This window comes from Dendrobates tinctorius, unplaced genomic scaffold (assembly GCF_039654945.1).
Source record: "Dendrobates tinctorius isolate UK_male_01 unplaced genomic scaffold, ASM3965494v1 ptg000060l, whole genome shotgun sequence".
Classification (NCBI taxonomy): Eukaryota; Metazoa; Chordata; class Amphibia; order Anura; family Dendrobatidae; genus Dendrobates; species Dendrobates tinctorius.
Genome location: NW_027361728.1, coordinates 2,342,384 through 2,369,953, shown reverse-complemented (window position 1 = coordinate 2,369,953; position 27,570 = coordinate 2,342,384). Strand labels below are relative to the sequence as shown.

General features: G+C 36.7%; 1 protein-coding gene across 1 annotated transcript in view; it reads right to left on the bottom strand.

The window, feature by feature from the left end:
* LOC141092728 (IgGFc-binding protein-like) overlaps positions 1-27,570 on the bottom strand; it is a 273,657-nt gene that overhangs the window by 108,469 nt on the left and 137,618 nt on the right. Inside the window, exons 66-76 of the mRNA XM_073579121.1 lie at positions 27,159-27,209; positions 25,194-25,435; positions 24,097-24,380; positions 23,702-23,979; positions 21,500-22,098; positions 20,717-21,290; positions 20,414-20,613; positions 19,950-20,330; positions 19,465-19,748; positions 18,294-18,565; positions 18,100-18,204 (exon numbers count right to left, since the gene is read on the bottom strand). Coding sequence (XP_073435222.1) covers positions 18,100-18,204; positions 18,294-18,565; positions 19,465-19,748; positions 19,950-20,330; positions 20,414-20,613; positions 20,717-21,290; positions 21,500-22,098; positions 23,702-23,979; positions 24,097-24,380; positions 25,194-25,435; positions 27,159-27,209 — 3,270 coding nt within the window. The remainder of the gene's footprint in view (positions 1-18,099; positions 18,205-18,293; positions 18,566-19,464; positions 19,749-19,949; positions 20,331-20,413; positions 20,614-20,716; positions 21,291-21,499; positions 22,099-23,701; positions 23,980-24,096; positions 24,381-25,193; positions 25,436-27,158; positions 27,210-27,570) is intronic.

The window sequence follows — 27,570 nt, the reverse complement described above, 5'->3', positions numbered from 1 at the left end:
AGGGCTGGCAGTCTCAACAGCAGCAAAAAAAGCTTTGTTAGCCTCTCCTTATTGGCTGCTCTGTAGCCTATTAAGTGAGAGCTACAATGCATTACAGGGAGGTCTGCATGGTCACATATGATGTCATGTGTGACACAGTTTGCTGATATAGTTTACTGCTTTCTGTAAATTCATATTATATATTTTTGGGGCAATTTCCACGCTTCAATTTGCAATTGATTGGAATTCGCCAATTCCAGCGAATTTCCTAAAATTCGAAACAAATTTGATTTACCAAGAATCAACTTGCTCATCTCTAATTCTTACCAGATGATTGTGGAAGTGGTGTGCCTGGTGTTTGTGGCACTGTGATTTCTACCGTGTGCTCAGTAGATGGAAACAAAGTGGTAGAACCTGGTAAAGTAATTGATATTTTTAGTTAGATTTTAAAAGCTGTATTTTACATGTTTTTATAGCTGAAAATATAAGGTAAATCTTTTTTTTTGCAGGAGAAATAGTTGCATTACCCATACTGTTGGTAGATTTTTCAGGTGTTGATATAAAGAGCAGCCTAAAAATGAGCTAGAAAAATCAGGGATATGACAAAACTTTTTGTGATAGTTAATAGGGGATAACTTTTCGGGAATGAAGGCAAAAGATTTGGAGAAGCTGATTAAGTGTAGCATTTAGGACTCAAGTAAACTAAAGGTTTTTGTAAAACAACAAATGTAATAATTCCTGTTCACTATTATGAAACCTAAACTGGTGCCAAAGTACTTTAGCTTTCATCAGATCATTTACTGCATTGCAAAATAAATATATTTTTAGGGGAAGAAACATTTAAGGTTCCCATTCATTAAAAACAGTGTAGACAAAGATGAATGATCTATTCATAGAACAGCACAAATTCCAGAAATAAAATAACAATTCATACAATTAATAAATTATAAAAAAAAATGTTCTGCTTGAAATGGAATTAGCCACTTTATTATCACTATTAACATACAGATAAGCTGTTACTCTGAAGGTAAATAGAGTTATGTAGTTGCACCAACCACCGTACTAAAAGCTAGGATACTGGGGAAAAATTAACTTTATTCCTCTCAGTACCAACCTTATTTCAGTCATACAAGTGTGTCAGTGCGGCTACAGTCAACGCTCAAAGCAGCAGAGCCAGTAGTTGACTAACTGCAGTTATATTATTTATCCTAATGTTTAAATTTTACGGAGTAATCTTGCTGATGTTGGATCTACTAAAGGGTAATTTGTATATCTGTATATCATAGTGTCTGCTTTGTGCTGCTGATCATGAGCAATATGGGTGACGAGACGATCACAGCTGGACAAATTAATACTCTGAAATGCACAGTTCCTGCATGCACTGGTCACATTGAAGGGTTTATATGCTCAATGGTAAGTTTATAGGTCAGTGGTTCTGTGAGAATTAATGTATGAATTTATAGACTTAATAATGAGTCTGTGTCCTGCTATTTGAGTGCAGCCCATACAGGAGCTGCACTTTACAGAGTAACAAATCAATGTTACATTAATTTTGTAGTGGTACAAATGGTTCATAAACTTCTCAAAACTGTGCCAATAAACATCTTTCAAAATGACAATTCCACACTGTGTGTTGCTTGTGGACATTTGAGCAACCTAACTGATATCATGTCAAATTGTGTAAGTGCTTGAATTAATCTGTGTGGCGCTCATACTCAATATTGAAAAAATCTCAATTATTTGAAAAATTGTTTCCATTTTTTAAACATTTCCATATTATTAACATGTCTGTCGATCCTGTGATTTCCGTAAAACCTCAATTTCAACCTCCTGGTTTTGCAATTTCAAAGTTGATGAGTGTATAAGTACATTTTTAATTTTATAATAGCTCTTTAAACCATGGAGTACAATTGAACACAATAATAAAACAATACAAAGCTCATTACGAAAGATGAGCATAGCTTTTAAATTCAAATTTGTCGGCGTTGCTGAATTTTTCCAAAAAATTATGTTTTGCAGCCAAACTATTTTCAGTAGAATTCAAATTTTGCAAAGCCTACAATTCCCTTTAGTTTCATGGGTAACACTTTGAGGTCTCCTAGTACTCTATTATACTAATTTTAAGCTATTTAACACATTCACAACCTTATATAAATGTATATGAGTAAATGGATGCCAACTACTTGAACACAATGAACTGTTTAATATCACTGTGCACCATTAGACTTTTTATGCTTTCTAAAATGTTAAAATGGGAGTGAAGATGACTGCCATGCCAGAATTGATACACAGGTGATTTATATGGAGGAAGCCATGAGTGCTTTTTTACTTGTAAAGGTCCAAATGGAATCCCTATTTGGGGAATAGCAATGGATTTGTTGTTTGGAAAATGAAAAAGCCATAGCTTTTCAACAAACCATCCTGAAATTACTACTTTTTATTTGCTGAAATAGCGTTGTAGTTTGAAAAGTAAACAGTCAATGTCTTATTAAAACCCATTTTTTTCAGAGCAGTTTCATGTTTATAAACCCAATGCAAGGTAGAGATACTAAAAGAATTACAGTTAAACTGTAGAACTCCATAGACAGTTAATACCTTGGACATGTATATCAGTGTAGGACCAGCACTGGCAATCTCAACAGCAGAAACAAAGGCATTGATAGCCCTTCCTGTTCTGCTTTTCTTTACCATGCAGAGTTATGGCTGCAAGGCATTATGGGGAGGCCTGAATGATCGCATCTGATGTCATATGAGACTTCATTTGCTGATGTTAGTCTTCTGCTTTATGTAAAAGAGTATCAGACGTTTTGGGGGCAATTCATGTATTAAGAATTGAAGATTGTTGAAATTCTTTGTATCCATTGAATTTTCTAAAATTCAACATAAATTTGATAAAAAAAGAATGGACTTGCTCATCTCTATTCCTTACCAGAAGATGATTGTGGAAGTGTTGTGCCTGGTGTTTGTGGCACTGAGATTTCTGCAGTGTGCTTAGTAGTTGGAGACACGGTGGCAGAGCCTGGTGAAGTAATTGATGTGATTAGTTAGATCATTTCCAAAATGCCCAATATTTTCCCTTTTTTTGTTGAACTTTCAATGTTGAGGAGTGTATAAGTATGTTTCTATAATAGAATAGCTCTTTAACCATGGAGTAAAAGAGAACACAAAAATAAAAATAGTAAAATACAATTCAAGGTTCCTTCCCAAAAATGAGCAGATCTTTTAAATACAAATTTGTCAGCTTTGTCGAATTTTTTAAAAAACTGTCTCAGCCAGTTTGTCATGAATTGCAAATTTCATAAAGTCTCCAATTGACTGGAATTAAATGTTTAATACTTTAAGGGTTCCTAAGACTATATTAAACTTATTTAAATATCTTTTACACATTCATAGACTTAGTAAATCAGGGACCTCAACTTATATGACTATGGGTAAGGTAAATGGATGATAATTTATCTTATATAATATCATGATCAAAAGCACTCTAAACCTTCAGAATATTTGTGCTTTTTAAAATGTAAAAATGGGTTGGCAGTAGTGATGATCGAGTACAGTCATTAATCGACATTACCCGAGCATGCTTGGGTGAACTCCGAATATTTGGATGTGCTGCGAGATTTTCTTTCTGTCTCTGTAGCTGCATAATTTGTGGCTGCTAGACAGCCTGAATACATGTGGGGGTTTCCTAACAAACAGGCAATACCCACATGTATTCATGCTACATAACAGCAGGAAATCATGGAGCTACGGTGACAGAAAGTAAATCTCCGAGCACATAGAAATACTTGGAGATCACCCGAGAATGCTCGGCAAATTTTGAGTAACGAGAATACTTGCTCTTTACTAGTGGGTAGTTGACTCAAATGCTAGAATTTATACAAAGTTGACATACGTGGGAGAAGCCATAGGTGCTATCAAAGCAAATTATCCCTGTGCATGGTAGAGTTCTCAGCAGATGAACAGTAAAGCTGTAGAGCTCATTGGACAGGGGAGTGTGAGAGTCTATATTTATTAATTATAACGGCAACTGCACAGTATAAATTATGTTGGGACAGGCAAGGAGATGACCGCCAGTATAAGACCAAGGCTGGCAGTCTCAACAGCAGAAAGAAAGGCTTTGTTAGCACCTCCTTATTGGCTGCCCTGTAGCCTGCTAAGTGACAGCTACAATGCATTATATGAAGGTCAGCATGGTCACATATGATGTCATGTGTGACACAGCTTGCCGATATAGTTTTCTGCTTTCTGTAAATTCATATTATGCATTTTCGGGGCAATTTCTGCTCTTCAATTTGCAATTGATTGGAATTCGCCAATTCCAGCGAATTTCCTAAAATTCAACACAAATTTGATTCACCAAGAATCAACTTGCTCATCTCTAACTCTTACCAGATGATTGTGGAAGTGTTGTGCCTGGTGTTTGTGGCACTGTGATTTCTACAGTGTGCTCAGTAGGTGGAAACAAAGTGGTAGAACCTGGTAAAGTAATTGATATTTTTAGTTAGATTATGAAAGCTGTGTTTTACATGTTTTTATAACTGAAAATATAAGGTAAGTCTCTTTTTGTGCAGGATAAATAATTGTTTTACAGCTATTGTTGGTAGATTTTTCAGGTGTTGTTATAAAGAGCCTAAAAATGAGCTACAAAAATCAGGGATATTTGATGCCTAATAGGGGCTGACTTTTCGGGAATGAAGGCAAAAGATTTGAAGAAACTGATTAAGTATATCATTTAGGACACAAGTAAACTAAAGTTTTTTGTAAAAACAACAAATTTAATGATTCCTGTTGACTATTATGAAACTTAAAATGGGGTCAAAGTAATTTAGCTTGGCTCGGATCATTTACTGCATTGCAAAATAAATATATTTTCAGCGGAAGAAACATTAAAGGTTCCCATTCATTAAAAAGAGTATAGACAAAGATGAATGATCTATTCTTGGAACAGCACAAATTCAGAGATAAAATAACAATTCATACACTTAATAAATTATAAAAAAAAGGTTTTGCTTGAAAGGCAATTTGCCACTTTGTTAACATGACTAACCTACAGGTATGGTGTTACTCTGAAGGTATATAGAGTTATGTAGCTGCACCAACCACCTTACTGAAAGCGAGATTACTGGGGAAAAATTAACTTTATTCCTCTCAGTATCAACCATATTTCGGTCATACAAGCGTGACTGTGCGGCTACTGGCAACGCTCAAAGTAGCAGAGCCAGGAGTTGACTAACTGCAGTTTTATTATTTATCCTCATGCTTAAATTTTACGTAGTAATCTTGCTGACATTGGATCTACTAAAGGATAATTGGTATATCTATAAATCATAGTGTCTGCTTTGTTGTGCTGATCACGAGCAATATGTGTGCCGAGACGATCGCGACTGGACAAATTAATACTCTAAAATGCACAGCTCCTGCATGCACTGGTCACATTGAAGGGTTTATATGCTCAATGGTAAGTTTATAGGTTGGTCAGTGGTGCTGTGAGACTTAATGTATGAATTTATAGATGTAATAATTATCTTGTGTCCTGTTCTTTCTGTGCAGCCCATACAGGAGCTGCACTTTACTGAGTAACAAATCAATGTTACACTAATTTTGTAGCGGAACAAATGGTTCAGAAACTTCTCAAAACTGTGCCAATAGACATCTTTTAAAATCACAATTCCAGGCTGCGTGTTGCTTGTGGAAATGTGAGCAACCTAACTGATATCATGTCAAATTGTGTAAGTGCTTGAACTAATCTGTTTGGCGCTCATACTCAATATTGAATAAATCTCAATTATTTGAAAAATTGTTCCCATTTTTTCAACATTTCCATATTATTAATATGTCTGTTGATCCTGTGATTTCTGTTACACCACAATTTCACCCTCCTGGTATTGCAATTGCAAAATTGATTTGTGTATAAGAACATTTTTAATTTTACAATAGCTCTTTAAACCATGGAGTACAAGTGAACACAATAATAAAACAATACAAAGTTCCTTATGAAAGATGAGCAGATCTTTTAAATTCAAATTTGTCGGTGTTGTCGAATTTTAGAAAAAATTATGTTTTGCAGTTAAACTATTTTCAGCAAAATTTTAATTTTGCAAATCCTACAATTCCCTTTAGCTACATGTGTAACACTCTGAGTTCTCCTGGTACTGTATTATACTATGTTTAAGTTATTTAACACATTCACAGCCTTTGTAAAGTCAAAATGACCTCAATATAAATGTATATGAGTAAATGAATGCCAACCACTTGTACACAATGAACTGTTTAATAACGCTGTGCACCATTAGACTTTTTACGCTTTCTAAAATGTGAAGAGGGGAGTGAACATGACTGCCATGCCAGAATTGATACACAGGTGATTTATATGGAGGATGCCATGGGGTATTTAAAAGTAAAGGTCCAGATGTAATCCCTATTTGGGGAATAGCAATGGATTTGTTGTTTGGAAAATGAAAAAGACATAGCTTTTCAACAATCCATCCTAAAATAACTACTTTTTATTTGCTGAAATAGCATTGTTGTTTGAAAAGTGAACACTCAATGGCTTTTTAAAATTCATTTTTTTCAGAGCTGTTTCATGTTTATGAATCCCATGCAAGGTAGAGGTCTCAGAAGAAATAAAGTAAAACTGTAGACCTCCATAGACATTCAATACGTTGAACATGTCTGTCAGTGCAGGACCAGCACTGGCAATCTCAACAGCAGAAACAAAGGCATTGATAGCCCTTCCTGCTTCACTGTTCTATACCATGCAGAGTGATTGCTGCAAGGCATTATGGGGAGGCCTGAATGATCGCATCTGATGTCATATGAGACTTCACTTACTGATGTTAGTCTTCTGCTTTGTGTAAAACAGTAGCAGGCATTTTGTGGGGCAATTCATGTATTCCCAATTGAAGATTGTTGTAAATTTTTGTATCCAGTGAATTTTGTAAAATTCAACATAAATTTGATTAAAAAAGAAATGACTTGCTCATCTCTATTCCTTACCAGAAGATGATTGTGGAAGTGTTGTGCCTGGTGTTTGTGGCACTGAGATTTCTGCAGTGTGCTTAGTAGTTGGAAACACGGTGGCAGAGCCTGGTGAAGTAATTGATGTGTTTAGTTAGATAATTTCCAAAATGCCAAAAATGTTCCCTTTTTTGTTGCACTTTCAATGTTGAGGAGTGTATAAGTATGTTTATATATTATAATAACTCTTTAACCATGGGGAAAAAGAGAACACAAAAATAAAAATAGTAAAAAACAATTCAAGGTTCCTGCCCAAAGATGAGCAGATCTTTTAAATACAAATTTGTCAGCACTGTCGAATTTTTTAAAAAACTTTCTATCAGGCAGTTTACCATAAATTGAAAATTTCACAAAGCCTCCAATTGACTGGAAGTAAATGTGTAATACTCTTATCATTCCAAAGACTATATTAAACTTATTTATAGATCTTTTACACCTTCATAGACTTAGTAAATCAGGGACCTCAACTTATTTGACTATGAGTAAAGTAAATGGATGATAATTCATCATATATAATAGCTTGTTTAAAAGTACTCTAAACAATCAGAATTTTTATGTTTGTTAAAATGTAAAAATGAGTGAGCAGTAGTGATGATCGAGTATAGTCATTATTCGAGATTTCCTGAGCATGCTCGGATGAACTCCGAGGATTTGGGTGTGCTCGGAGATTTAGTTTCTGTCGCTGTAGCTGCATGACTTTGGTTGCTAGACATGCTGAATACATGTGGGGATTTCCTAGCAAACAGACAATCCCCACATGTATTGAGGATGGTTAGCAGCTGCGAATCATGCAGCTATGGTGACAGAGAAAAAATCACCGAGCACATCCAAAAACTCTGAGATCACATGAGCATGTTCAAGAAATTTTGAATAATGAGTATACTCGCTCATCACTAGTGAGCAGTTGACTCAAAGGCTAGAATTTATACAAAGTTGATGTACATGGAAGAAGCCATAGGTGCTCTCAAAGCAAATTATCCCTGTGCACGGTAGAGTTCTCAGCAGATGAACAGTAAAGCTGTAGAGCTTAATGGACAGGCAGGGGAGTGTGAGAGTCTATAGTTATTACTTATGACGGCAACTGCACAGTATAAAATATGTTGGGACAGGCAAGGAGATGACCGCCAGTATAGGACCAGGGCTGGCAGTCTCAACAGCAGCAAAAAAAAGCTTTGTTAGCCCCTCCTTATTGGCTGCTCTGTAGCCTATTAAGTGAGAGCTAGAATGCATTACAGGGAGGTCTGCGTGGTCACATATGATGTCATGTGTGACACAGTTTGCTGATATAATTTTCCACTTTCTGTAAATTCATATTATGCATTTTGGGTCAATTTCCACTCTTCAATTTGCAATTGATTGGAATTCGCCAATTCCAGCGAATTTCCTAAAATTCGACACAAATTTGATTCACCAAGAATCAACTTGCTCATCTCTAACTCTTACCAGATGATTGTGGAAGTGGTGTGCCTGGTGTTTGTGGCACTGTGATTTCTACAGTATGCTCAGTAGGTGGAAACAAGGTGGTAGAACCTGGTCAAGTAATTGATATTTTTAGTTAGATTATGAAAGCTGTATTTTACATGTTTTTATAGGTGAAAATATAAGGTAAATCTTTTTTTGCAGGAGAAATAGTTGTATTACCAATACTGTTGGTAGATTTTTCAGGTGTTGATATGAAAAGCAGCCTAAAGATGAGCTTGCAAAATCAGGGATATGACAAAACTTTTTTATTGCTTAATTGGGGCTGATTTTCGGGAATGAAGGCAAAAGATTTGGAAAAACTGATTAGCTTTATCATTTAGGACACAAGTAAATTAAAGGTTTTTATAAAAACAGCAAATTTAATGGTTCCTGTTCACTATTATGAAACTTAAACTGGTGCCAAAGTACTTTAGCTTGCATCCGATCATTTACTGCATTGCAAAATAAATATATTTTTAGGGGAAGAAACATTATAGGTTCCCATTCATTAAAAACAGTGTAGAAAAAGATGAATTATCTATTCATAGAACAGCACAAATTCCAGAGATAAAATAAAAATTCCTACACTTAATAAATTATAAAAAAAAGGTTCTGCTTGAAAGGGAATTTGCCACTTTGTTAACACTATTAACCTACAGATATGGTGTTACTCTAAATGTAAATAGAGTTATGTAATTGAGCCAACCACCAAACTAAAATCGAGGTTACTGGGGAAAAAATAACTTTATTCCTCTCAGTATCATCCGTATTTCAGTCATACAATTGTGTCTGTGCGACTACTGGCAACGCTCAAAGCAGCAGAGCCAAGAGTTGACTAACTGCAATTATATTATTTATCCTCATGTTTAATTTTTATGCAGTACTCTTGGTGAAGTTGGATCTACTAAAGTGTCATTTGTATATCTATAAATCATAGTGTCTGCTTTGTGCTGCTGATCATGAGCAATATGGGTGCCGAGACGATTACGACTGGACAAATTAATACTCTAAAATGCACAGTTCCTGCATGCACTGGTCACATTTAAAGGGTTATATGCTCAATGGTAAGTTTATAGGTTGGTCAGCGGTTCTGTGAAACTTAGTGTATGAATTTATAGACTTAATAATAAGCCTCTGTCCTGATCTTTGTGTGCAGCCCATAGAGGAGTGAGTAATTGGATGCCAACCACTTGTACACATTGAACTGTTTAATATCACTGATATCACTGTGCACCATTAGACTTTTTATGCTTTCTAAAATGTTAAAAGGGGAGTGAACATGACTGCCATGCCAGAATTGATACACAGGTGATTTATATGGAGGAAGCCATGGGTGTTTTAATAGTAAAAGTCCAACTGTAATCCCTATTTGGGGAACAGCAATGGATTTGTTGTTTGGAAAATGAAAAAGAGATAGCTTTTCAACAAACCATCCTAAATTACTACTTTTTATTTGCTGAAATAGCGTTGTTGTTGTTTGAAAAGTAAACGGTCAATGGCTTTTTAAAAATCATTTTTTTCACAGCTGTTTCATGTTTATAAACCCAATGCAAGGTAGAGATCCCAAAACAAATACAGTAAAACTGTAGCGCTACATAGACAGTCAAAACCTAGGACATGTCTGTAAGTGTAGGACCAGCACTGGCAATCTCAACAGCAGAAACAAAGGCATGGATAGCCCTTCCTGTTTCCCTGTTCTACACCATGCAGAGTGATTGCTGCAAGGCATTATGGAGAGGCCTGAATGATCGCATCTGATGTCATATGAGACTTCATTTGCTGACGTTAGTCTTCTGCTTTGTGTAAAACAGTAGCAGGCATTTTGGGGGCAATTCAAGTGTTACAAATTGAAGATTGTTGGAATTCTTTGTATCCAGTGAATTTTCTAAAATTCAACATAAATTTGATTAAAAAAGACTTGATTGCTCATCTCTATTCCTTACCAGAAGAGGATTGTGGAAGTGTTGTGCCTGGTGTTTGTGGCACTGAGATTTCTGCAGTGTGCTTAGTATTTGGAAACACGGTGGCAGAGCCTGGTGAAGTAATTGATGTGTTTAGTTAGATAATTTCCAAAATGCCAAAAAGTTTCCCTTTTTTTGTTGCACTTTCAATGTTGAGGAGTGTATAAGTATGTTTATATATTAGAATAGCTCTTTAACCATGGAGTAAAAGAGAATACAAAAATAAAAATAGTAAAAACAATTCAAGGTTCCTTCCCAAAGATGAGCAGATCTTTTAAATACAAATTTGTCAGTCTTGTCGAATTTTTAAAAAACTGTCTCTCAGCCAGTTTGTCATAAATTGCAAATTTCACAAAGCCTCCAATTGACTGTAATTAAATGTGTAATAATCTAAGGGTTCAGATGAATATATTAACCTTATTTAAAGATATTTTACACATTCATAGACTTAATAAATCAGGGCCCTCAACTTATATAACTATGGGTAAAGTAAATGGATGATAATTCATCATATATAATAGCTTGTTTAAAAGCACTCTAAAGCATCAGACTATGCTTTTGGTAAATGTAAAAATGGGTGGGCAGTAGTGATAATCGAGTACAGTCATTAATCGAGATTACCCGAGCATGCTTGGGTGAACTCCGAATATTTGGATGTGCTCCAAGATTTACTTTCTGTCACCGTAGCTGCATGATTTGTGGCTGCTAGACAGCCTGAATACATATGGGGGTTTCCTATCAAACAGGCAATACCCACATATATTCAGGCTAGATAACAGCTGGAAATCATGGAGCTACGGTAACAGAAAGTAAATCTCCGAGCACATAGAAATACTTGGAGATCACCCGAGAATGCTCGGCAAATTTTGAGTAACGAGAATACTCGCTCATTACTAGTGGGCGTTGACTCAAATGCTAGAATTTATACAAAGTTGACATACATGGAAGAAGCCATAGGTGCTATCAAAGCAAATTATCCCTGTGCACGGTAGAGTTCTCAGCAGATGAACAGTAAAGCTGTAGAGCTCCTTGGACAGGGGAGGGTGAGTGTCTATAGTTATTACTTATAACGGCAACTGCACAGTATAAAATATGTTGGGACAGGCAAAGAGATGACCGCCAGTATAGGACCAAGGCTGGCAGTTTCAACAGCAGAAAGAAAGGCTTTGTTATCACCTCCTTATTGGCTGCCCTGTAGCCTGATAAGTGACAGCTACAATGCATTATAGGAAGGTCTGCATGGTCACATATGATGTCATGTGTGACACAGTTTGCTGATATAGTTTTCTGCTTTCTGTAAATTCATATTATGCATTTTCGGGGCAATTTCTGCTCTTCAATTTGCAATTGATTGGAATTCGCCAATTCCAGCGAATTTCCTAAAATTCGACACAAATTTGATTCACCAAGAATCAACTTGCTCATCTCTAATCTTACCAGATGATTGTGGAAGTGTTGTGCCTGGTGTTTGTGGCACTGTGATTTCTACAGTGTGCTCAGTAGGTGGAAACAAATTGGTAGAACCTGGTAAAGTAATTGATATTTTTAGTTAGATTATAAAAGCTGTATTTTACATGTTTTTGTAACTGAAAATATAAGGTAAATCTCTTTTTTTGCAGGAGAAATCATTAAATCATTAAATCATTAAAGGTACTGTCACACTTAGCGATGTACCAGCGATCCTGACAAGCAATATGACGCGGTCAGGATTACTGGTACATCGCTACGTGGTCGCTAGTGAGCTACCACACAGGCAGATCTCACCAGCGACATCGCTGGGGACGGGGGTCGCTACTTACCTGTCACACTAGGCGATCCTGCGTCCTCCCGCCCGGCTCCACGCTCGTCGCTCGTCTCTCCACAGGAAGTGCTGCAGGAAGCTGACGACGAGAAACAGTCCTGGACGTTCTCGCGCGATCAGCGATAAGCAGCGGGGGAGCGGGTCGTAGGTAAGTATGAGACACAGCGATGTCGCTAGCAATATCGCTATAACGTAACAAGTTATAGCGATATTGCTAGCGATATCGCTTAGTGTGACAGTACCTTAAGTCTTCTGCTGGTGTAAAACAGTAGCAGGCATTTTGGGGGGGCAATTCAAGTATTCCCAATTGAAGATTGTTGAAATTCTTTGTATCCTGTGAATTTTCTAAAGTTCAACATAACATATGAGACTTAATTTGCTGATGTTAGTCTTCTGCTTTATGTAAAACAGTAGCAGGCATTTTGGGGCAATTCAAGTATTAAGAATTGAAGATTGTTGAAATTCTTTGTATCCAGTGAATTTTCTAAAATTCAACATAAATTTGATTAAAAAAGAATTGACTTGCTTATCTCTATTCCTTACCAGAAGATGATTGTGGAAGTGTTGTGCCTGGTGTTTGTGGCTCTGAGATTTCTGCAGTGTGCTTAGTAGTTGGAAACACGGTGGCAGAGCCTGGTGAAGTAATTGATGTGTTTAGTTAGATAATTTACAAAATGCCAACATTTTTCCCTTTTTTGTTGCACTTTCAATGTTGAGGAGTGTATAAGTATGTTTATATATTAGAATAGATCTTTAACAATGGAGTAAAAGAGAACACAAAAATAAAAATTGTAAAAAACAATTCATGGTTCCTTCCCATAGATGAGCAGATCTTTTAAATACAAATTTGCCAGGCTTGTCGAATTTTTTAAAAAACTCTCTCAGCCAGTTTGTCATAAATTGCAAATTTCACAAAGCCTCCAATTGACTGGAATTAAATGTGTAAAACTCTAATCGTTCCTAAGACTATATTAAACTTATTTAAAGATCTTTCACACATTCATAGACTTAGTAAATCAGGGACCTCAACTTATATGACTATGGGTAAGGTAAATGGATGATAATTCTTCATATATAGTAGCTTGTTTAAAAGCACTCTAAACCATCAGAATATTTATGCTTTTTAAAATGTAAAAATGGGTGGGCAGTAGTGATGATCGAGTGTAGTCATTATTCAAGATTTCCTGAGTATTTGGATGTGCTCAGAGATTTACTTTCTGTCGCCATAGCTGCATGATTTGTGGCTGCTAGACAGCCTGAATACATGTGGGGATTTCCTATCAAACAGGCAATTCCCACATGTATTCAGGCTAGCTAACAGCCACAAATTATGCAGCAACGGTGACAGAATGTAAATCTCCGAGCACATCCAAATACTCGAAGATCACCCGAGCATGGTCGGGAAATTTCGAGTAACGAGTATACTTTCTCATCGCTAGTAGGCAGTTAACTCAAATGCTAGAAATTATTCAGAGTTGATGTACATGGAAGAGCCATAGGTGCTCTCAAAGCAAATTATCCCTGTGCACGGTAGAGTTCTCAGCAGATGAACAGTAAAGCTGTAGAGCTCAATGAACAGGCAGGGGAGTGTGAGAGTCTATAGTTATTACTTATAACGGCAACTGCACAGTATAAAATATGTTGGGACAGGCAAGGAGCTGACCGCCAGTATAGGACTAGGGCTGGCAGTCTCAACAGCAGCAAGAAAGACTTTGTTAGCCCCTTCTTATTGGCTGCCTGTTAGCCTGTTAAGTGACAGCTACAATGCATCACAGGGATGTCTGCGTGGTCACATATGATGTCATGTTTGACACAGTTTGCTGTAATTTTCTGCTATCTGTAAATTGATTTTATGCATTTTTGGGGCAATTTCCGCTCTTCAGTTTGCAATTGATTGGAATTCGCCAATTCCAGCGAATTTCCTAAAATTCGACACAAATTTGATTCACCAAGAATCAAGATGCTCATCTCTAATTCTTACCAGATGATTGTGGAAGTGGTGTGCCTGGTGTTTGTGGCACTGTGATTTCTACAGTGTGCTCAGTAGATGGAAACAAGGTGGTAGAACCTGATGAAGGAATTGATGTGTTTAGTTAGATAAGAGTTGCAGTTCTCATTTTTTAGAGCTGAAAAAATATGATAGATCCTGGATTTCTATGCAATATTAGAAGCTGTATTTTTTATGCTGCTGATAGACTTTTCAGGTGTTGATAATATCATGAGCAGCCTGAGAAAGAGCTGGAAACGGGGATATGACAAAACTTTGTACATGAGTAAAAATAGCTTACTTTTAGGAAATGAAGGCAAAAGTTGTGGAGGAAATTGTTTAGTTTATCATTTAGGGTACAAGTACCCTAAAATTGTTTGTGAAAACAACAATTTTTTTTAGTTCCTCATCATTGTTATACAGGAAAGATGTTTATCTTTGTACCGTGTTATTTTTCTCATCATTGTTATGAAACTTAAACTGATGCCACAGTCCCTTAGTTTGCATCAGTCTATATACTATATTACAAAATAAATTTTGCTAGTTTTGGGTAACCTTAATAGGTTCCCAATCCTTAAAAACACTGTAGAAAAAGATGAATTATTTATTTATAGAGCAAAACAAATTCCAGAGAAATAGTAACTGAGACACTAGACAAATTTCACAGTAAAGTTTTGTTTTAAAGAGAACTTGTCATGTTGGATAACACTATTAACCTGAAGATATGAAGTTAATCTGCAGGAAAATATAATTATGAAAGTGTCCAGTTATTGTACTAAAAGCGTAGCTACAGGGAGAAAATAACATAATTCCTCCTAGTAACCACCGGATTTCAGTCATACAAGCGTATGTCAACGCTTGAAACAGCTGAGCCAGAAGTTGACTAGCTACAGTTGTACAATAAATTCTAATATATATTATCCAGAAATCTTGCTGATTATTGGATCTATAAAAGCTTATGGTTAATTTTTTGAAAATCAATATATACACTAGAGACTGCAATGTGATGTTGATCAGAAGCAATTTGGGCCCTGAGACTCTCATGATTAGTCAAAGCAATGCTCTAAATTTCACAGGTTATGCATTAATTGGTCACACAGTGGGATGTATAGGCTCAATAGTAAGTTTATAGGTTTGTCAATTGATCTGTGATAAATAATGTATGAACCTTACTATTGAGCCTGCACACTGTTCACTTTGTGCAGCCCATGCTGTAGCTGAGCTGTTCAGAACCAGTGGCTGAAATAGAGGTATAGCCACTTCTCTATGGGAATATGATGGGACAGGCAAGGAGATGACAGTCAGTGTAGTACCAGCATTGACAGTCTTACCAGCAGCAACAAAGGCATTGACAGCCTGTTAGGCACTGGGATTCAACCACTGGATGGGGTAGATCCCAAGCCTTGTCTGCCTCTGCGGTCTCCCTTTCTGCTTTGACCGCAGTGGAGCCTGCTTAGCAAAGATGTCAGTCTCAGCATCTTGCTCAGACTCCTGCTGTTCATTTAGTTGCAGCTGGCTCTCCAGCTATAGCTAGCTATAGTAACTAGCAATAGGCAGTGATGAACAGACATTCCTGAGGCTAAGTCCAGGATTCACCCAACTGAGCATGCTTGTGAGGTGGCGACCTCTCATTGGTGGTCGGTCGTCAGCTGCTCAGGCCCTGTGGCTGTGCCGGATTGGTCCACGAGCAAGGTCCTGTCTGAATGGACATGAGCATGACGTATAAAAGGTCTTCATGTGTGCACACCCGTGTGCTAGTATCACTCTTGTTTCATGTGTCTGTGTGAACGCAGCATCTGTGTGATCCTTGTCAGCATGTGCTCAGGGCCGACAGTACACAATTAAGAATTCCAGCTTATCCGTAGAGGAGTTTGCTTGTGTGGCTTCAGGACTGGCTTAGAGCCTTTAGGAATTCTGGTTTATCCGGAGAGGAGTTTGCCTGTGTGGATTCAGGGCTGGCTTAGAGCCAAAAGAATTCTGGCACCTCAGGAGAGAAGTTCTTTGTGTGCACTCACTGACTGTGTGAGCGAGTTACATTTTCTGTGAAGTTAACAGGGGTTCGTATCTAGCGCCAATCCTCTAAACTTTGCACCAAGCAGCATCGGTCTGTTTAGAGGCAGCTCTATTTCTGTGCTCACCCCTCTGTGAAGTTATCAGAATAGGGTAATCTGCACTCACTCCACACAGGGTGACGTTTAACCCTGTATGTTCTTTGTGTTTGCTCGCCGCACTGCTCCACCATTACTGACTAGCAGCAGGTTATCATCTCTGCACGGTGGACGCCGAGTTGCAATCGCACTTTATTGCTTATTTTATTTAGTGTGATATGCCAACCCTTACACACCCCTTCCTAATTTGCTATTCTGGACCATATGAAGTGATAGCTGCAAGGCATTATCGGAAGGTCTACACGGTTGCAACTGATGTTATATGAGACTTACGGTAATTTGCTAATGTAATCTTCTGCTTTGTGTAAAACATTAGCAGGCATTTATTTTGACAATTCCAGTATTCGAATTGCAGACTGTTGGAATTTGTCATTTCCGCAAATTTCTTAAATTTTATATAAATTTGATTAAAAAAGAATCAACTCGCTTGTCTGTATTCCTTACCAGAAGACAATTGTGGAAGTGTTGTGCCTGGTGGCACTGTGATTTTTATAGTGTGCTCAGTAGTTGGAAACAAGGTGGTAGAACCTGATAAAGTAATTAGTTCGAATTTAAAAGTTGCAGTTTCCATGTTTTTAGAGCTTAAAAATATAAGGTAGATTTTGATTTTTTGCAACTGTTGTACTGTTTCTCTTTAAGCACCTCTCAAACCATTTTAGTTTCGTGTTTAATCATATTGTTCAAAACATGCCACAAACTTCATTATCTAATAAAGCAAAATAAGACATGCAAGGAAGGATGTATTAAAACTGAAGAAGTTAATTCTCCATTAAGTTTCAAAATTGTTATTATAGTGCATTTGTCAAGTTTGGCCTTATTTTTTTTACTATTTTTAACGCTCATTGTGCAATTTATTAAATTTGGCATAGTGAATACCAGTCTTAATTAAATGCTTGCTATAATTCAGTCCCCAGACTTACTAATGAATCAGTCTCGTCTCTTACCCAGTATGAGGAATGGCGTATATTTTGTGAGTAATAACGCCAATTCATTGGTGTATCTTATGACCAATTTGACGAGTGGGTGTGGCTACACCCAGTGGGTGTGACTGCACCAAGGCCACCAAGGCTACTGGCATAGCTGGCTGGGCATGGGGTGTAAAAACAAATAGTTGTAACATTTTTGTGCATCTCCCGAGTTGCTGAAAAATATTGCAACTTATTAGGGTGCTTATGCCGGATTTCTGGTGTAAGCACCTTAATGAATTTTCCCCCTCAGTTTCCTTTCCTGGGCTTCTTTAGCCTGAAACCACTTTTAATATATATTTCTACAGATCCTGCCGATTTTTAGCTTATGCAACTGATTGTATGATCTAGACAGTAAGCCAGGCAATTTCACACAGTACAGCACAATTATTCATGTATACTGTTCTCCACCTCTGTCAAGATTAGCTACTACTTTTGGCACCCAGTGACAGTAGGTCATTTCATTTTAATGATAAAACTGTGCATTATAAAAGACTCGCAAAAAAAACTTATTTTTTAAAAATAGAAAATAATTTGCTTTACATTTCTTAGTTATGGCCCAAGTAAGAATGTTTTTAAGTGACTCTTGTCATCCAAGTGCACTGCATTTGAAGGGTTAGAAATTTTAATTATTCTGAATACATTTGCAAAGTATGTCTGCATGGAGTATTCTACATGTATAGCACTTATACAACAGATATTTTTTAAAAAATACGGTATAACATAATTCACCAGTATTTAGTAATATCTACAACTATACCTGGATCTTTGGTTGATGTTATTGGAGGTGGTGAAGCAGAGATGAAGCTTGTATCGGGTGGCGAAGTAGGTGGTATAGCTGGAGTTGTTGATGGTCTATTTGGATCTGTAAACATTATAAAGCTCAATGATCAAATTCATTACAGAAATTACCCAACAAATCTCTCTCACTCCAAAAAAGAGAGGCTATCTTACCACAAATTGTGTTATTTATCCAGTCTCCCAAATCCACACCTAAGGATTCACATGCTGCCGCATAAGCAGCAAGGACACTGCAAATCAAATCATCATCGCCACCAGTGACACACTGATCAAAGATGCAGCTATCGAAATAGTGATGGGGGCGAAGAACACCATGGCAAGGTTTGAAAGGTCCATCACTTTGTTTAAGAATCCAACATTTCAGTTGGGCCTCTTGCAAGATAGGAGGTGGGCAGACTACTGGGGGTGGTGGAGTAGATTCACATCTGAAAAGCAAATTTAAGAGATTAATATATACATAATCTTAAAAAAATAATGAATGGCAAATTAGGACTTTTGTTGATTTTAGCTTAGCTGATCATGTGTTTGTTGATGTTTCAAAATGTAATTTCTTATACTATGTTGAAAATGAACTCAGGAGCAACAGCATGTAAACCCAACAGAGATCTTCATCACAGAAAGCTATTTTTCCATGCCACACACATGAGGAGCTGCCCACTGGGCTGCTCACTGCCAACTTCACCTCACCCTGCTTGGCTTGAATTAGAGATCTGACCTGCTTTGCTTATAGGCAGACATCTGTTAATAAATGTGAGCTAGGTGGAGAGAAGACCGGTTGCCTTTAAAGAAAATAGGCAATGGTTTATAATATTTAAGTCAATAAATTATAGTTAATACTATATATAGCCCATAATAATTAGATATTAAGTCTTTAATTCTTAGATTATGTTTACTCTCAAGGCAAAACAAAAAATCTTGCATCACAGTTACAAGCAGCAGAGACAAGAGTAGCAGAAAGCTGGTGCTGCACTCAACTCTCCCTCTGATTCTATCACCTTGGATCCAAGACATCTTAAGAGGGTAACAATGCAAAAAGTTGTAGTAAGAAACTAAAGTTCTGTCCTCCAAATGACATCCTGATCCAGGAGGGGTGATAGATACTGTGGGGAAGTGAGTGCATCCCCAGCATTCTATGAAGTCCATTTTGGGACTCTAATTGAACTAAATATATCAGTAAGTGGGAAAAAACAGATTTACAGATTGGCAGTATAAATAGATGTGCAGGGTATTTTATAATGATCAAATATTTTAACTACATGAAAAATATATGTTCATCTGAATAGTAAACATTTATTATTAACAAGAAGTTTAACAAGATACTTACGGCCATTCATCATCTGAGACTCTCCAACTATTTCCAAATTCATTAACATTAGTTACTATCATGCCATCAGGTTTCATGAAGTCATCATGGTGGTTATCATTGTAGGTACCGCATAATCCACATAGTGCATCCTTGTAATACTCTTTCACTCTCACAAATAATTCATGATCCCCATTAAACTGGAGCTCAAGGCCAAAGTCTGTACTGACGGTAACATAGTGGCCATTTTGCGTGATGATTATGCCAGACACATAAGCAGGAAGAGTGACATTCACTTTATTAACCTAAAAAAGGACATAAAAATGGGTGATTTATGTTTGTTGTGCAACAATAGACTTCATTTTTAGTATACATATTATTACTCAAACAGGGAAAGATAATATCTCCTCTGTATTTATGCTACAATGTAACAGTCATACATACCATTAGAGAAAATTAATAGAAAGCACCAATAAAAGGTCATCTACATTTCAATATTTTCTTACTTGTACAATGTTGTTCTTTCCAATGTGGATCTCTATTCCATCAACAGTCAGAGTAACAGAATTAATGGATGTCCAGCTTGGGTTTCCTCTGTGCTCATTGCGGGTGGTGACACTGAAGTTACGAGATGTATTAGCACATGTCTCCACTACAGTGTAAGTACATGCACCCTGGAAGTGATGGACTGTGCCATCAAAGGTGGTATAGTGGGGATCTCCATAAATGTGGCAGATTGCTGTGCTTGGTTGGTAGCAGCCCAATAATCCATCTTGCACCTTACAGATTTCATCTTCTGCACAGGACATTGGTGAACAGCTAACAGTGTTGTTTCCCAAACAGGTACACTGAGTCTCACAGTTACCTTGAATGAATTGTTCTCCTTCCTGTCATTAGAAAACAATATTAAAAAAGAATGTGGATACGAGAGACAGAGCTAATATAATGACAGTAATAGTTCTCTCCCTACCTTATAGTACACATTATTGTACATACAGCCACAATGTGACTCCAGTACACATGTTCCTCCACTGATGACATATCCAGGATCACACTCACAGCCTTCAGAACATGGCAAGCTGCAATTTCCTGTAGGGTATGGGTCTACGCATGTCGCGGGGCAAGCAGATGCACATGTGGTAAAATGACTGTTTTCTGGACATTCAGGAGCTAAATGAAGAAAGACTTGTTAATGATACAATCTATCTAGGTGGTATTGTCAGTTCTATTTTCTTGTTTGACAATATTAAAACATACATGTGAAGATACTTACGACAGAATGTGCTGTTTCTCCAAGATATAGAGATGCCTTCCTTCTGGCAAGCATCAGCATAGGCTGCTAATAGACTGCAGAGAGTTCCTGGATCTCCATTAAGTGCACACATGTCAAATAGGCAGCTTTCCATGAATCCACCGGGACTGATAACTGAATTACAAATATGGAAAGGACCATCTTTACTTATTAGAAGACCACAGAAGGCATCACTTCTATACAGCTCATCATCCTCTGGTGTACAGGATGGTGGTGGTGAGGGCTCAGGGTCATCTGGACTACAAAGTGGATCATCATCTTCTACAATCCAGCTGTGTCCTAGCTGTTCAGAGTTCTCTGCTTGCAGTCCGTTAGGCATCATGTAATCGTCTTGTCTGCGATTGTTAAAGTTACCGCACATCCCGCAGGTTAGACCAGAATAGTTGCTGGGAAGTTTCACCTCCACAGAAGTATCTATGTCATATGATACAGTCAACCTAAAATCTGTCTGGAGGCTGACATATTTTCCAGTCCATTTAACAGTCACTGCTCCTTCAATTAGTGCCACTGGAAGTGTTGTCCAGAGATCATTGACCTGTGAAACGTAGCAAGAAGTAGTAGAAATTAGAATAAATTAATATTTCTTCAATTTAAACTTCTATTTCAGCTAAAAACACCTAGCAAATATAAGTAATTGTTTTTGGAAAAAAATCATAAATCCTAACTAGTGAGCCTCAAATAGTTATTGAACATATTTAATGTGTTCTGCCCAGTTTACTTCAGAATAAAAATAGAACTACTCACCAAAACACGATCTTTTTCATTTTTCATCAGTTGAACTTTTTGCCCATAAACTTCGACAAGAACATATTTCACAAATGAGACTGTGGGATCTCCTCGATGTTCATTCTTTGCTTCAATATTGAAATACTGTGGAGAAGAAGAACTGTTGCACAACTTTGCAAGGGTGTATGTGCATAGACCCATGAAGTTGTGGTTCAGCCTATCGAAAGTGTCGTAGTGAGGATCATTATGGACCCGACAAACTCCATATGTGAAATAGTGGCATCCTGGTACACCATTTGAAATTCCGCAATACTGGTTGTCGGGACAGGAATCGCTGGCACATACTAAGCCACTTCCAACTGAGGGGCATCTGCACTTTGTAGAACAAGTATCATCAGTCCAGAATTCAGAGTCTACAGGATAATACTTATCATCATCCCAGCATCCACATTTGTCTTCTGGAACACACTTATTGCCATACAGGACATAACCTGCATCACATATACAGGATTCAGTACAGGGAAGAGAGCAGGTGTCTGGGGCTCCTGGGTTAACACAAGTGGCTGGACAAGCAGTTCCACAGTGCTGAAAGTGACTGTTAGGAGGGCACGTTGGTTCTGCAACGAATAGAGAATATATTTTATAAGAAAATTGCAGAACATTTTTAAAATTTTATCTGTTATTAACAGATCAAGACTTGTTTTAATTACAGTATATTAGGGTGAAAATTTATTTTTTTATCGAAACATATTCTTTCTACTATACATTTGATAGATCTGATATGCAATTAAATCTATCAAAATTCTAAAATAATTTACATACTGTACTTTTAATTGAACCAATAAACAGTAAACTAATAAACAATAAACTAATGACTCCTGAATTACTAAAGATAAATGTAGCAATTAAGAAAAAGTCCATGCAGAAGAAATTAAAAGGATGGCACTCACCATCCTGTAAAATCCATGATTTATTGAAACATTAAAATCTTCAAGAGGGGAACAATGGGTGGGATACAAGGATACAAGGACCAATTGTTCCCCTGCTGAAGATTTTAATGTTTCATAAATCATGGATTTTACAGAACGGTGAGTGCCATCCATTCAATTTCTTATGCTTGGACTTTGGTGATGTTTTTTCTGTATTGAGCACCTATACGTCCGGGCATATGAGCCTGAAGCGCTTGTGATCTCACTGTGGGGTTAGGTATTGCAGTGGTGCAGCGGTGCGGATTATTTTCCTCTTTGCATAGACTTTCACAGCAATTAAGAAGTTATTACCATCTCCATAGATGGATATTGTTGGATAGTGCTTGTAAAACCAGACCATTTTACAAAAACAATTTTCCAATTTTCAGCTGTTTTTGAGATATTAACATTGTTCTTTTTTATTATTTACAGCTCATTGTGTAGTAGACCGACCACCACTCCTGCATAGCTTATAAGCACTGTGCTGAAGTAAGGAGGTAACCCCACAGTCCAGGGATCCAGGACAGATTCAATACAGTGCATACAAGCTCAATAGAAAAGAACTTCTAACCATTGCGCTTGTTCTGCTGCTTGGCAGCAGTACTCAGTCTCCATGGTGAAGAGTATTATACGAAAAGAAATGAAAATTATTACAATCTCAAAAATGGAAAAAAGTGTCAATAAGATAAAAAATGCAAAGATACTTGTATTTGCAAGCGCTGTCCAAGAATACCAATTTATGAAGAAAGGAACAACCCTTTAATAATTGAGTAGCCATTTATCACAGATTAAATAAGAGATGACCCTTTCACTCAATTATTAAAGGATTTTTTTTATCTATTAATCACTCAGATGATCACACTGCAAACCCCATGATTTCATCACAACCATCAAGTACTGAAAAAAATCTTCAAACATGACTAATTCATTTTGTAGACTGTCACCAAATTTTCATAGGTGTACAATGACTGACTTCAATAAACAAGCAAGCATAACGTGTAAGATTAAAGACAATAATTATCTGTCTATTTAAGAGAAAAATCAGAATGCTTTTGGCTTCAATTAGGCAGTAGGAATATTTTAATTGTAGAATTTTATTTATTTTAGTAGATATACTGACATATGAAGATTAATAACACGTGTTCCCAAGACTTTTAGTAGTGGATGAAAACTTTTCCACGTAGTGTGTATTTAATAATAATGGAAGTGCATATGAAGAGGTTTAAATGGGTAATAGACAGAATCTACTTACGACAGAAAGTGTCATTTCTCCACTGTCCAATAGTAACATTTTGAGACTGACAAGATTCAGCGTAGGATTGGAGACTATCACACAGAATCTCCCCATCCAGGTTGGTTTCACACAAATCATATACACAGTTATCAAAGTAAACTAGAGGATTGATAACATCATGACAATCTTTGAATGGTCCGTTCTTGTCTATAATGATTCCACAGAAGCTGTTACTTTCAATGGTTTCTTTTTCTTCATCAGTACAACTTGATGGATGGTCAACTCCTGGGGTACAGCTTTAAAAGAAGCCAATGAATACATATCACTCATCAACACAATTAGACATAAAAAAAACAGAAATTAATTTATAAGAAAAATGTACACTTAAATCAAAAATTAAAAAAAAATGTTACCTTGTGTCATTATCAACCTGCCAACTGTTTCCAAGACTATTTGAGTCTGGTTCTAGTACACCATCTGGATTCAGGAAATCATCATCAGCATTGCCATTGAAATTTCCGCAAAGTCCACACACTTTACCAGAGTAGTATCCTGGGATATTTACTTGGACTTTGTGGTTTCCATCAAACTTCACTTGCAGTCCTAAGCCTGTGGTCACCAAAACATTCGAACCACTGATGAATACATCAACATCAGGTGCCAGATGAATCGGCAGTGTCACTGTCTGCCCATTAACCTGTAAAATATCGATGTTTTAGAGAATTCTTGAAAATAATTATATAAAAACAAGGTAAACACATTTCATTTGCCTTGTGGTAAGTCTTTAGCTTTCGACCTTTTATTAAAATAAGACCTTTTTTACCATTAGCAAAGCTTATCTATAGAAAAATAATTGCTTTTAACCTTCTGTTTTAACATTGCATCTCATATATGTAGAATGACTTTTTAAAGCAATAGGTATAACATCTGACCACAGATGAACAGTGATCAGCTCTTCCCCTGATTAGACTTCATCTTGCTCTCTTCAAACACAACACATATAATCATCCAAGAGGAAGGGGTGGAGAGCCCCTGAAACCTCACATGACAGAGGGTCTTGGTGTATGGTACATTAGTGATTCAATGGCTATGAACGTTGGATATCAAATGAAAATATATGGAGGAAAAAGTCCAACAATTTAATTACAAGAAGAGAGTGGTTAATTTGTAAATAATTCAGACACCAAAAGTGTCCTGTGGATGAATATGTGTTGTATGGCTTTTTATATTTGCATTACTGAAGCTCTACAATATCTGATAAGGTGTGCGTTGGCCTTGTCCTATAAATGTTGCATACATTGAGCTCTCTATTGGCTATATCAGTCCTAAAAATGTATTAATGTTTCGATCTTATATCATTTAGTTCTAAATACATTTAGGATTAATTCTCATACTCCATTAAGTTATACTGAAAGAACTACTATAGATGCAACTACTAAAAAACAGACACACAAAATAAATTGTAATAACATTATTTATTACATTAGTTAGCAAATTGTTAGGAACTGACCTTAACAACTCTATTCTTTTCCAGCGTGATCTTGTGTTCATAGACATACACATTTACATATTTAACATAGGACACTCTGGTGTTGCCTCCCCTGTTCTCATTTGTTGCTTCCACATTGAAGTCTGTAAGGTTTCCTTCATCTTTGCAGAGTTTGGATAAGGTGTAGGTGCAGGTTCCCATAAAGTGGTGAACCTGATTATCAAAAGTGTAATAATGGGGATCACCACTAACTTCACAATTACCTGTCACAAGTAAAATGTATCATATGTTAACTAAAATAAATGTCATTTTTATAACACCAAACACACAAGTACTTTGATGGAAAAAAGTCAATGAATAATATATTTTTTTCTAAATTGTAGCACAGGGGAACTTGGAAATGTAACTCCATGAAATGCTGGAAAGAATCATTCCATGCTACAACACAATATGTGTCAGTATATAAGGCTTCACAAAAGATCTTATGCAAATCTTAGCTAATTATTTACATACATGTTAATGTCTGTTGTATTAAAAGCAAGCAAAACAACACTGTAATGTTGTAAAATAACACTATTGTTCTTTTTTATACAAATCATCACATTTTTATTGTACTATAAAAAAAAGATCACCAATGCGAGCGCAAACTAAGCCTCTGAGTTAGCAATAGCAGAATATCTTATCTAATCATTAACCCCTTTCCAACATCGGGCGTACATTTATGCCGATGTCGGACTCCCTCCCTTTGATGTGGGCTCCGGCGCACAGCCCACATCTATCCCAGGACATGTCAGCTGTTTTGAACAGCTGGCATGTGCCTACAATAGCCACGGGTGGAATCGCGATCCACCCGCAGCTATTAACGAGTTAAATGCCTCTGTCAAACACTGACAGCTGCATTTAATAAGTGCTTCCGGCCATCGGGCCGGAAACCCGCCTATCAGTGACCCGCGTCACATGATCACGGGTCACCAGTTCATTGCCATGATAGTCAGAGGTCTTCTGGAGAACTCTATGTTTGTCAGTGTCAGCTTGTGGTGAGCACCACCCAGTGGTCAGTGCTCATAGCAAGTGAGCAATTCTGCTACATAGAGGTGATCTGATCATCACCTCTATGTAGCAGAGGCAATTGAGTTGTGGCAGCTTCCAGTCTCCCATGGAGACTAATGAAGCATGCCAAAGGTAAAAAAAAATGTTTTTAAAAAAATATAAAAATTCAAATCACCCCCTTTTGCCCCATTCAAAATAAAACAATACAAAAATCATCAAACATACATATATTTGGTATTGCTGCATTCAGAATCACCTGGTCTATCAATAAGTAAAAGGATTAACCTGATTGCTAAATGGTGTAGTGAGAAAAAAAAGTCAAAATGCCAGATTTACATTTTTTTGGGTCGCCGTCACATTGTATTAGAATGCAATAATGGATGATCAAAAGATGGTATCTACACCAAAATGGTATCATTATAAACATCAGGTTGGCACACAAAAAATAAACCTTCACCCAACCCGAGATCACAAAAAATGGAGACGCTATGGGTATCGGAAAATGGCGCAATTTTTATTTTACAAAGTTTGGAATTTTTTTCAACACTTAGATAAAAAATAACCTAGACTTGTTTGGTATCTAAGAACTCATAATGACCTGGAGAATCATAATGGCAGGTGAGTTTTAGCATTTAGTGAACCTAGTAAAAAAGCCAAACAAAAAACAAGTGTGGGACTGCACTTTTTTTGCAATTTCACCGCACTTGGAATTTTTTCCTGTTTTCTTGTACCCGACATGGTAAAATAAATAGTGTCGTTCAAATGAACAACTCATCCTGCAAAAGTCAAGCCCTCACATAACCACATTGATGGAAAAATAAAAAAGTTATAGCTCTGAGAAGAAGGGGAGCAAAAAACAAATACGCAAAGCTGAAAACAGCTCCGTGGGTTAAGGGTTTAAAATACTGTATATGTTAAATTACTCTGGAAACATACCAGAATCTGGTGGTACGAAAGGTGATGTGGAAAATGTTGTTTGAGTAGAACCTGAAAGATATAACATATATAATTTATTTTAGATTCATATATGTATATAAAATGAATTATGAAATGAAACATGTAAGTAAGGTAGTTTTAGAATAAACATATAGAAAGTACAGTAGTTCAGAAAAATTTCAATTTTCTTTAATTTCAGTTCACAGTAGCAATGGGCATAAACTTAAATTCAAGGCAATGTAAAGCAAACAACAGGAATTAAAAGATAACTAAGTGGTCAAGGAATATTGACTTTGCATTTCTAAAAGCTTTTTTTTCACGTTCAGGAAAACAATAATAAAAGTGATTAAAAACAATTCAAGGTTCCTTTTAAATTCAAATTTGTCAGCTTTGTCGAATTTTTCAAAAAACT